Genomic DNA, 13043 nt, shown 5'->3' on the forward strand with positions numbered 1-13043 from the left:
CTTAGCTCTCACTTGGGCACTACTTTATGTAGCGATGTGCTTGTTTTTTGTACCATTTCTGTCTGCTAACAAGCTTCTTGAACACAAAGATAATGACTGGCTTTTAGCGGAGTTTTTTGTATATAAATGATGGGTACCCAGTAAATAAATGTTTTTAGATTTAAGTTGAAACTCCTTAATCTTTATAATAAAACATTTATCATTTCAAAAGTTGATTTAAAGGCTTTTAAGTTTGTATGTTCCTCAATTAAGTTACTGGTTGTTGGCTTCATTTTCTAATTCTGAAAAGTTTACTTTTTAACTTTTCTGATGTTTTGTAAGTAATTTACTGGGATTTGGTTTTCAGTTTGGGGACTTTTTGTAAATTGCACATAGGAAGGTACAGTAGCATTAAGCCTTCATTTCCCATGCAGAAGATTTGTTGGTTTTAATTCAGTTTGAGAAATGGAATCCGAACTTAAAGATCTGAGGGAAACTTTCAGCTATTCTTATGGATTTAGCAGTTTTAGGAAGCAATATTATAATGGTTTTAGAAAGCCTCTGAGAACTAAAAATTGTTTAGAACAAAAGTAGCAGCCTACTGTTGGATATCAAAACTTTATAGATGAATTTTAATATTTTCAGAATCATGTTTTTAAATACATGTTAAACACTGAATGTTGTTCTTTTTTTACCTTTATAGGCAGAACAGATTATATTTGATCATTTTTCTGATCCTAAGTTTGTTGAACAGTTAATTACTTTTCTATCTTTAGAAGACAGAAAAGGAAAAGATAAATTTAATCCTCGACGTTTTTGCCTCTTTAAGGTAACTATGCTCTTTATATACCTTATTTATAAAGCTTAGTGACTGTCAATTTGTAGGTTCATACATTTTAAAGTATTTGATCAAAGTTGAAATTCAGTCATTTGTTATTTTTATTTAAAATGGCTATAGAAGTTATGCCAGTCATATTGATTGTGGCTTAATGTCCTAGAACTCTTTGTTTAAAAAAAACTTTTTAGTATTTGTCTTTAGTAATTGTAATTAGCAGTTTAAGCAAACAAAAACCCCAGCAAACTATATTCATTTGATTTTTTTAAGGGGGTGTGTGTGTAATGTTAAGGTGAGAAAGATTATTAATTTCTATTATTGATGAACAATACCTCTAAGATAAAATGGTAAGAATACCGTCATTTTATATATCACATTAAAATATGAAGTTCCAGAGGAAAGAACTGTTGGGTTTTTTAAGTACAGCAGTAATGTTGTAAACAAATACAAGTGTATTATAATTATAATGGAGGTGATAGTCACATTTAAGTACTGAGGAACTTTCTTTTTTTGTTTTTGTAGGGTATATTCAGAAATTTTGATGATGCCTTTTTGCCAGTTCTGAAGCCCCATTTAGAACGTTTGGTTGCAGATTCACATGAAAGCACCCAGCGATGTGTTGCAGAAATTATAGCTGGTTTAATCAGAGGTTCAAAACATTGGACATTTGAAAAGGTGATGTATTTGTATAGCACATTATCTGTTAAAACCATTTTCCTTTTATGCAGTAATTCCCAACATATTAGTTACTAATACTTAAAGGGTGGAATGTTCAATTCCATAATGCTTTTGAGTGTAGGCCGCAAACCATTGATATGTAGCAACATTCAGCATCTTCTAAATTTTTGAATTATTACCAGCATTTGGGGGAAAATCAGGATATGTCATATAAAAAATTGGGTTTCCCTTGAAAAATAGGAAGGGCCTGGAACACTGGTCCCACATTATTGCACTGTATCTGTTGGCTAGTGCTGCTCATGGGCTTCTCCCTCCATGAGGCACTCTGTAGCTTATCATTAAATCCCTTCTCTTAGCCTCCTTGCTTATCTACATTGCAAATTTTGTGTTGTAGGGAGTTTGACTTTGACACCCCCTCTTTTCTTTTGAGCATCACACTTTTTAAATATAAAAGTTAGTTTTATATACTTGCCTGAAGGTTAGCTTCTTAGCAAAATGCCTTAGACTAAAAATAACCAGGTGAAATGTCTGGAATGCCTGAATATAAGGTAGGCCACCATTTCCTCAAAGAAAAGATAAATACTGCTTTTGGCCAGCTTAATTACTCATACTTTTAGAGACCTGTGAATACTTTTTAATGTATTAGTGATATGTGTTCAGATCTCTTATTAAATAAAAGTATGTGTTAATTTGTATTATTTCCTTTTCCTGTTCATATATCATGAAACAATTTTATTTAAATATGCCACACATACCCTTGTCATCTTGTCTCTGTCATTTTCTTTTTTGATTATTTCTTTTCCAGAACACGTATCATTTCCTTATAAGTTTAGATACAGTTTTAAAGTTATTTTTGATTATTTTTAATCAGTGCCTAGTGCTACCACTGGAAACTTTATCCTGAGCCCTCCCTCCCCATTTGTTCTGTGTGCGAGAGAAACACCCATCAGTTGTCTCTTGCATGCCCCCAACTAGGACTGAACCCCTAACCCAGGCATGTGCCCTGACCAGGAATTAAACTATCAACCTTTCGGTTTGTGGAACAACTCCCACCCCACTGAGCCACACCAGTCAGGTCTCTCTGTAGGTCCTTTTCACTAAAGTTCAATCCATGGACCTGCAACATGGGTATCATGTGGGAGCTTGTTAGAAAAGTAGGACCTCAGGCTCCGTCCTGATCTAATGAATCAGTCTGCATTTTGTCAAGATCTCAAGGTGATTTGTATTCTTATTAAACTGTGAAAAGCATATAGGCACATATTTGCAGTCTCTGTATAACTGAACACCCTTGAAAGGCTATTGACGGTAGTCTAAAACTTGAAATTTGAAGATTATGCTACAGACGAATACTAAATTGTATTAAAATGTCATTGCTTCCTTTATTAGGATTCAATTAACTGTCCGCAATAAAGCATGCAAAATTTTGAAATGATGCAATTTTTTTTCCAGCCCAGTATACTCTTACTATTTAAAATTTTAAAAAGAGAGTTTCTCAGTAGTATGCTTTTGTAAGGAATCATATAAGGTATCTCCTCTTTTCTGAATAATTTTTTTGGAAAAATTCACCTTATAACTGGGTATGTCTGATGATAATATAGTGTACTTTCCTGGATTATTTGAGTATTCTAAGAACTAATTTAAATGCACTTTGTGTGCTTGTATGTGTGTGTTTCCTGAAAAAGGTAGTTGAAGAAAGATGTTCAAGTTGTTATTAACTTTTTCCCATGTATTTTGTTTTGAGTAGGTGGAGAAGCTGTGGGAACTTCTGTGCCCTCTGCTTAGAACAGCATTGTCCAACATTACAGTAGAAACTTACAATGACTGGGGAACTTGTATAGCAACATCCTGTGTAAGTTCTCCTGCTTAATTTTGTGTCTAACTCATCTATTCAAACATTATACCCTGTCTCAAAATCTGTAAAATCTCATTATACCTCTTGAATCTTGGAATTTTGTTCATAGCTGTGTCATCTTAACATAATTGGAAATGAATCTGTTCAGTCTTTCAAATAAGCCTGGAGTGATAACCTTAAGAGATTATTTTATTTTTTTTGGCCATGGTAATGGCCATATTTTAGATTAGATGATAAGTCAGATCATATGTAACTTACAGATAGTAAAAGCCAGGTGATACATGATTGTTGGTATTATTTTTAATGTTAAGTAAGTCCATAGCTCGTATACTTTAATTTTTAAAAAATCCATTTAGCTAATAATTTTCTCACTGTTAATCTTTATATATGAGCTATGATAACATTTGGATTTTACTCACTTGTGAGTTTTACTTTGATTTTCTTCCTCTATGCTTATATTTACTTATACATATTTTTATATAAAATATATATACTTACGTTTCTAAAATGACAGGACCTGACTTATTTACAGCATTGTAGGACCCCTGTTTTAATTGTTATTTTATATTTTGAATGCAGGAAAGCAGAGATCCCCGGAAACTTCATTGGCTTTTTGAGCTACTGTTGGAATCACCGTTAAGTGGTGAAGGTGGATCCTTTGTAGATGCATGGTAAATAAAAAGAAAACTTATGTAGTTACCAAAAAGATCTGACAACAAAAGAAAATATGTTTGTGTTTGACTTATGAATGGAAGTGAACTGCCTGCACTCCCAAAGGCTAGATAATATAATTACAGTTAAACCTTGAACAATGTGGGCTCACACTGTGCTCGTGCACTTATGTGCAGATATTTTTCAATACATATACAGCCAGTCCTCACCCGAGGATTTAGCCAGCCTTGGTTCAAAAAAGGAATTCATGGTTGCAGACGGCCAACTCTTTGCATTGTTGTACACCACTTTATATGGGGCTCTTGAACATCTCCAGGTTATGGCATCCACAAGAGAGTCCTGGAACCAATCCTCCTGCAGATTCCAAGGGACAGTTGAAATTTAGGGGGTGTCAAAAGTTACATGGGGATTTTTAACTGCTCAGGGGTCAGCACCCCTAATCCCCCTGTTGTTTAACGGTCAGCTGTACTTTCTTCTGTGAGATAGGATGTGCTCCATTTCAGTACAATATTATACTAAATAGTTATTTCTCAATTGGGAACAAGTAACAGAAATGGAAACAATTCAGACATAAGTTAGATTCAGCCTTCTCCACTTTTATATCAGGACTGCCTTCTTATACTAGGACATTATTAACTTCTTTCTCAGGGCTTCTCATTGTTCAGTCTTTCTTATTAGGAAAAAATATATTTGGTGGAGTGTAAGAGAAAAATTCAATGGATAAGAGAAAGAATTCCAGATAATTCTGTTAACAAGAAGATTAATTATTTTTCTTAGGAAAATTCTGATGTTTAGAGATTAACTCAATCTTCTTTTGATTGTATGATAGTAGAGATGAAATGAGAATACAAAGAAAATGATGCAGGGAAAATAAACTTCATAAAGATGCTGTTTTGAATTGTCATTTTTATTATTTATTAGGTGAGAAAATATACAATTTTCAGTGGCATGCAGACATCATTACTCTATACTGTCAGGATGTGAAGACCCTAATACAACTCTCCTGTGCTTTCATTTTAGTCGACTCTATGTACTGCAAGGTGGCCTTGCCCAGCAAGAGTGGAGAGTGCCTGAGCTATTGCACAGACTGTTGAAGTATTTGGAACCCAAACTCACCCAGGTTTACAAAAATGTCAGGGAAAGAATAGGGAGGTATGTACTGTTTTCTCTGTGGTATGGTATACCTCTTGAGCTCTTTTTATTATATTTAAATATCTAATAATATCCTGGTTTATGTTACTCTTGAGTTTCATGCTGTCCTTTCCCTCAGATTTTGTTTTGTATTGTGTTGTGGGACTGAGACAAGAGGCTCTGAATGTCAAATAGGATGCCAGCGTGCTCAAAAGCCACAGTCACCGCACCCCAGTTTTTATTATCTCAGAATTGCAGGCACAGGCAAAAAGACTCTCCAGGAGTTGCCTTAGTTGGGTTATAACTTCTGATCCCTAGTTTTATTGAGAATGTGGGCTCTCTTCTTAAAATACATATTTTATTTTACAGTGTGCTGACCTACATATTCATGATAGATGTTTCTTTGCCAAACACCGCGCCAACTGCATCTCCTCGTGTCCCTGAGTTTACTGCTCGAATTCTAGAGAAATTGAAACCCCTCATGGATGTGGATGAAGAAATTCAGAACCATGTTATGGAGGAAAATGGAATTGGGGAAGAAGATGAACGAACTCAGGGCATTAAACTCTTAAAAACTAGTGAGTAGCTCATTAGTAGAAACTCACCTAAAAACAGACATTTATTTATATTTTCCTAGGGCTTTTTTCTCCCTTTTTTTATTGTGATAAAAGTATATAATATAAAACTTGCAGTTCAGTGGCTTCTAATGCATCCACTTTGTTGTGCAGCCATCACCGTCGTCTCTCTTTGGTACTCTTTTGATCTTACAGTATTGAAACTGTACCCATTAAGCAGTAACTCTTCATTCTCCCCTTGCCCCAGCCCCTGGCAATTGCCATTTTACTTTCTATCTCTGTAATGTTGCCTAGTCTAGATACCTCATATAAGTGGAATCATACATGTCTTTTTTTAAATTTTCATTTTGCATAGTGTTTTCAAAATGTTTATTCCTCTGTTGGTGGATGTTTAGGTTATTTACATCTTTTTGCTATTGTGAATAATACTGCTATGAGCATTGGTGGAAGTATCTGAGTCTGCCCTTTCAGTTCTTGTGTATGGAGAATGAATTGCTAGACCATATGGTAATTATGTGTTTAACTTTCTGGGGAGCCACCAAGCTATTTTCCATGGGGGCTGCACCATTTTATGTACCAGCAGTGCAATGAGGTCCCATTTGTTTTTCATATCTTTGCCAATGCTTGTTTTCATGACTATAGTTCTCCTATTTGGTGTAAAGAAAGTATCTATCTCATGGTTTTGATTTGCATTTCTCTAATGATAAGTTGTTGAACATCTTTTCATTTGCTTATTTGCCATTTTTGTATCTTTGGGGAAATGCCTGTTCAAGTCTTTTGCCTATTTTTGAATTAGGTTTTACTGTTTCTGAGGAGTAGTTCTTTCTATATTCTGGATATCAGTCCCTTATTTGTTACATGATTTTCAAATATTCTCCCATTTTTGTGGATTGTCTTTTTACTCTCTTGATATAGTATCCACATGCACATGTTTTTGATGCACATGTTTTTGTTTTGATAAAGCCTAATTTATCAATTTTTTCCCTTTTTGCTTTTTTACATTTGATATCCAAAGATCATTGCTATATCCAATGTCATGAAATTTTCCCTTAGGTATTCTTAAAAGAGTTCATCCTTTATGTTTGAGTCTTGCATCCCCTCTGAGTTAATTTTTGTGAATGGTGTAAGATATGAGACTAGTTTCATTCTTTTTGCTCATGGATGTCCAGTTCCTTAGAACCATTTGTTGAAAAGACGTTCATTTCTCCATTGAATAGTCTTGGCACGCTTGAAAATTAATTGGCCAAATGTGTGAGAGTTTATTTCTAGGCCCTCTCGTCTAGTTCATGGGTTTGTATGTCTGTCCTTATGCTAGTACTATACTGTTTTGATTACTTTGATTACTTAGCTTTGTACTAAGTTTTGAAACCTGGAAGTATGAGTCTTCCAACTTAGTTCTTTTGCAAAATTACCTTGGTTATTTGTGGTGTCCTATCGTTTTCATAATCTCAAAGTTTTTCAAGGATTCTAAATATAAGCGACTAACTTAGTCATTATTTTTGCTACATTGGAATTACTTAAGGCTAGCTTTATTCGGTAGACTTGTTAATTTGCTGATTCGTTCTTTGAGAGTGGCGTCAGTATGCTAGATTGGTTAACACCGATTTAGAGTGTTATTGTGAGTCCTGTCATACTGCTGATTGGTGTCTAATTTATGAAGTAATATAAACAGCCTGTTTACTGACACTGAAGCACTGTCAGCATGGCTGCCTGACGCTAGCATTACAGTGCTGTTCTGCTCTGTGGTTTCTGATTGGATTCTGCATCTTCATTTCTAAATAGTATTGAAATGGCTGATGGCGAGTGCAGGAAGATCCTTCTCTACAGCAGTCACAGAACAACTTCAGCTTTTACCTTTGTTTTTTAAGGTAAGTTTATGGCTAAAATTAAGAATGCATCCACTTTGGCTTTCAAAAGGGATTTATACTTATCATCTGAGGGTTGATAGGTTTTCAGACTGTGTTGTATGATTTGGTTGTATCTCAAAGGAATAGGATAGCCACAGGAAAATCATTAGGTGATAGTGGTTTAATATTTGTTGAAATAATCTTTGTAAAAGTAGGTAAGAGTAGGATTTTGATAAGGTGAAAAGTTTACAGACAGAATATTGTTTCACTGATAGGCAATTTTCCAAGTAATAGAAAAATACTGATAGCTAAAATGAAAAGCCACAGCGAAATTTTTGAATATAACTATTTCTGACTTTTTAATATAGTGTATAATGAATCTGAAGATCAAAATGGCTGGTATATTGTATTTATTTCACAGTGTTAAATGGCACTATTATTAGTCCTAACAAATGACTATAGGAAGGAACTTGGGTTTATCTGGTAATCACATTGAAATTTTATTTGATAAAAGGTATAACATGAGATGGTTTTAATTACTCATGTAGTCAGAGGATGGAGATAATGAAACTGAGATAAAAAAAAGGGCTCAGAAGGATCCTGTCTGAAGTTTGTCACAGTAAAGGTTGAATGACAGAAAAATCCCTTACAAAAAGGCAAAATTAAATAAATGAGCTGTACCCCACTGTGAATCTGGTTGGTAGTATAAACACACAGAACAGTGACTTTTAAAAACATAGATATTCACACATGCCTTGTAGACAACATCCTTAATTAATGATATTGGAGTGAAACTATTATTTGTATTGTATAATAAAGAGCAAATAATAATTGTCAGTAGGAACCAGGATTTTTAAGCATGAAAGACAAGAGATATAAAAAATCTAAGCTGTTTAGTAAATCCCTGTAATCCTAAATTTGAAGCTATAGTTTTGATCTCATGATCCATTTCTGTTTAGAAAATATGCTTATTTGCTAACAGTATCTGTTGAAAAAGCCCAGAACCGCTAACCAACCAAGTAGCAGTCAGTGTTCCTAGTGCCCAGATTGCAGTTTCTAAGTGTCATTTTCCACTAGAAGAACCAAGGTCGGTTAGAGAAATGGCTGATTTCAGGTATAGACCAAGAAATATATAGGATAAACCCCGGTCATCTTGTTATACTGGAAATCAGGGTGCTATAATTGTGTTAAAGGACTCAGGAGCCAATTTGAGCATCAGTAAAAAGAGTAACTACAATGGATCAAAGCCATTAAGTTTGTTGAAATTCATTGGTTCCTAATGATCCCTTTTTTTTTAAATCATTGTTCACTTTTGAAGGATAGGAGGGAAATCATTCTGAGTGAGGGGAAAGGTGGTTGGGTTTGTACTCATTGGCTGTTATTTTCCAATTTATGTCTTTGGTTTGTTTTATTCTATAGATTGCCCCCGTTGAAAATGATAATAGCTATGATGAACTAAAAAGAGATGCAAAGTTATGTTTATCACTAATGTCTCAGGGGTTGCTTTACCCTCATCAAGTGCCTTTGGTACTTCAGGTGCTAAAACAAGTAAGTGTATAACAAATATATATATATGTATGTATGCATATCTTTTGGTTGGGATTTTGGCTTATCATTCTAAGAATTGTACAAAGTCAACTGCAATGCACCACAGTGCCTGGTATTTGTTTTCATTTTGAACTTTCTTTTAGTATGAGTGGATACATGTACAGATCTAGATTCTCTACCTGGCTTTGTTGCCAACCTCTGTGACCTTGGGCAGGTCACTCAACCCCAAGTTTTTCTGTGTACCTAAAGAGTTTATATTGAAGCCCCTTGGATAGAAAGTGCTCATGAGGGAAGGGGATGGTCATTTTCTTTCATCATTTCTCCTTTAATTTATTCACTTATATTTCCTAGCCTATGGTAGAAAGACCTAGGTGATTTTATATTTTCTGGCAGCATTTTTAGTAAACTGTGTGCTCTGCTTTATTCAGGTCATATATGTGTTATAGAATATAAAAATGGATCACGTTCCCATGGTTTTCAGATTTTTAAGTTTGAGTAACACTGAAGAATGTTTTAACAGCCAAAAATTTTGGTATTCTTTTTGTAATGGAATTTAGTAGTTCTCAATCTTTTTTGCCTTCTACTATCAAATAAAATAAAATTATGTGCAGCTCTTGGAGGAGTGAGTCATTAATTACAAATAATTTTCTCTTTTAAAATGTATCTGTATGTTCCTTTCCCTTTACTCTCAACCATTCGTATGTTCTGAATACATTTACCTGAAATAGCTCATACAGCCTTTCATTTAAAGGAACTATAAAGTGAGTTTGCTCTAACTATACCTGTAAAATAGGTAGAATTATATTAGAAGATTATATTATTTGTGGGTGGTTTCAATGTCTGTCATCTCATGCTCTTGTCAGCACTGTTTTCATTGTTTCTACTTCTAATTCACAGACAGCAAGAAGCAGTTCTTGGCATGCTAGATATACAGTACTGACCTACCTCCAGACCATGGTATTTTATAACCTCTTTATTTTCCTAAACAATGAAGATGCTGTTAAAGACATCAGGTGGCTGGTTATAAGTCTTCTGGAGGATGAACAGCTAGAGGTAAAATTTAAGTTAAAGCAAATCAAAATACAATAAATTTAAAGAGAACATCATGGCTCCCTTTTAAGTAGTATTTACACATTAATAAGATGTGATCTACTAAAGTGTAAATTACTGAAAGGGACTTTAATTTCAACATAGCCCTATGGGATTATGATACCCCATAGGGCTATGGTAAAGTTTTGATACCCTAGTATGATTTTCTGTAGTACTGATGGAAACAAACATTGGGCAATTCTTTTCCTGGTTTCTGTTTGCAGTTGGGCAGATAACATTTGTGAACCAGAGTTTTCTCATCTATGAAATTGCATGTGATAAAGGACTAATAAAAATGTACATGAAGGTAGTTTCAAGAGAATGAAAATCTACATGTAAATGCTATTATCCAGTAAACTTAAGATAGGATTGTTTTCCCCTCTTATTTTGTTTGGTAGAGAAATTAAAGATAACTTTTGTGGTGGGACTACATTAAAATTTTGAATAAAAAAGATACATTAGTTGAAATAGCTTAATATAAGAAAAGCATGTTATGATAAATGTGGAATAAGATATAACTTCCTAAATTGGCTTTAGGTAAAGAAAACATAATTGAAATCCTTTACTCATTTTATGGACTTAATGGGTTTTCCATGTAGTGGAGCACTCCCAGTTATTATGTATTTTATTTGAGAGCACTGCAAGTAGAGTGTACCTGCAGGAGATTGAGGATGGAAATTTCTCCACCTCCCTAATGAGCCTATTCATTTTGCAACCCAGCTTCCTTCTGTTCTTCGAGCAGATGTAGTCTGCCGGGGTGTCCAACCAGCGGGCCCTACACGGCCCAGGATGGCTCTGAGTGCAGTCCAACACAAAATCGTAACTTTTTCTGTTACTTTTTTTAACTAAAGAATGGAAATGGAAAAGTGGAAACTTGGAAGTCAGTGTTTAACAACCTCAAAGATTATAGCCATTGCATTATAATTTATCATTTTCTGGACCTTGTTTTAGAGCATTTTTATATATTTATATTTTCATCCAAGTAGTTGGCTTAAACATAGCTCTTATCATAAATGTAACCATGATGTTTATTAAAACTATCATTTTTAAAACATGATGCTGAATATCAGTAATAGTTAAATACAGCTATTTATGATAATATTGGGGGAAAAACATTGTTTTGAGAATGTTTAAAGAAGGCTTTCAGTAGGAAAACAATTTGTGGAGAAATTTAATTTTGTATAAAACAGTTAAGCATTTACCTGAATGTAGTGGCTTTCTTCCACTTTGAGTTTATAGACCCTTTGACAATGTGATAAAACCTCTGTTAATACTGTAATAACTATGTGTGGTGTCAGATGGGCACTAGCTTTATCAGGGTGCTCACATCATAAGTTATAGAAATGTCTAATCACTGGGTTATACACTTGAAACTAATACAATACTGTATGCCTACTGTAACTGTAAAATAAAAAATTATTTAAAAAAATCTCTATTAAGAAACTGCAAAAGAACATTTATACAAATGCCAGGGAAAGTCCCCACTGCAGTTCCCATATCACCCTCTAGTCTCCATTATTCCACCAGGTTTGGGAATCTTAGCTCTAATAAAAGTGATTATCTCTGCAGGTTCGAGAAATGGCTGCAACCACCTTAAGTGGTCTGTTACAGTGTAACTTCCTTACCATAGACAGTCCTATGCAGATTCATTTTGAACAACTTTGCAAAACAAAACTACCGAAGAAAAGAAAGCGAGACCCTGGATTCGTAGGAGATACAATTCCTTCTGCAGGTAACAGTAATGGTAGAAAACACCATATTCTTTTGGGAATTAACCAGGTTTACTCAACAAATATTGATTGAATACTTGGATGTGCCCTAGGGGTATGCTAGGTACTGGGAATAGTTGTCTCTGTTTTTGGGGAGCTTTGCATATAGAAGGCAAGTTCTGGTGTGTAAGAGCTAAAATTGAGATCGGTTCAGAGGAACCTGTACATTAACATAAACAAGACAATAAGATTTATTACAATGTCATGTTTAAAGAAAAATTTAAATGCAATTGCAAAGAAGCATCTGATCTTGCCATAAGTAACTACAGTCACAAGAATGGAAAATATAGAGAAAGATTATTAGTAAGTAGGAAGCTTATTGAATTTGCAATAAGTGCTTCAAATACGAAGCTCATAAGTGCTATTTATAGTAGGTTCTCTTAGTTATGTCATATAGTTACCTAATAGCAACTTCCAATAAAACACCAGTGTATATTCTAGTTTCTTTGCTTAAGAGCTATATATTTTAATAATTAAGTACCACAGGAGTTTAAGGTCTTTATTATACTTTATTAAATGGCATTGTTTACAAGTCTGACTACTACAAATTCCCTTTTCCTTAACTTCAGTTCCCTATCCCCACTATGTTTCATGTATACCATATAATATACTTATAAACACATACATACGCACATCTTTATTAAAATATAGTGAAAATCAGAAAGCACTTTAATTTACATTGCTAAAGAAAGAATATAGACCCTTTAGAATACAGACAAATTGCAGTTCTGTTTTGAGTGTGTTTGCCTAATGAATAGAGGAGTAGTTGCATCCAGAAAAGAGGGGTCCAATTTTTATTGGAATTTGTTTAAGATCAGAGATTATACTTTTGCATATGATAAGACTCAATCACAAAAGCCATTGTTTTGTTAGTTTTAGCAAATGTATGACACATTTCTGTCCTAGATGTAATTAGGCTGTCACTGACAGGCTAAGGATGTCTTTAGGTCAGCTTCTAATTCATGTTTCTGATGTACAAGGTCTGTCCAGAAGAAGTCCAGCCATTGTTAATATAACACGAATGGTTTGCACAACATTGATGTAACCTGGCAGCCAAGGAAAGTGGAC

General features: G+C 34.3%; 1 protein-coding gene across 1 annotated transcript in view; it reads left to right on the forward strand.

Annotated features, from left to right (window-relative positions):
* Positions 1–13043, forward strand: part of PSME4 (proteasome activator subunit 4) — an 84488-nt gene that overhangs the window by 66933 nt on the left and 4512 nt on the right. The window contains exons 35-44 of the mRNA XM_054575446.1: positions 683–808; positions 1337–1489; positions 3237–3341; positions 3924–4015; positions 5037–5168; positions 5517–5725; positions 7505–7590; positions 8989–9117; positions 10015–10170; positions 11776–11938. Coding sequence (XP_054431421.1) covers positions 683–808; positions 1337–1489; positions 3237–3341; positions 3924–4015; positions 5037–5168; positions 5517–5725; positions 7505–7590; positions 8989–9117; positions 10015–10170; positions 11776–11938 — 1351 coding nt within the window. The remainder of the gene's footprint in view (positions 1–682; positions 809–1336; positions 1490–3236; positions 3342–3923; positions 4016–5036; positions 5169–5516; positions 5726–7504; positions 7591–8988; positions 9118–10014; positions 10171–11775; positions 11939–13043) is intronic.

Source organism: Pteronotus mesoamericanus, unplaced genomic scaffold (assembly GCF_021234165.1).
Source record: "Pteronotus mesoamericanus isolate MK-2021 breed Mesoamerican mustached bat unplaced genomic scaffold, CSHL_Meso_final contig_291, whole genome shotgun sequence".
Taxonomy (NCBI): Eukaryota; Metazoa; Chordata; class Mammalia; order Chiroptera; family Mormoopidae; genus Pteronotus; species Pteronotus mesoamericanus.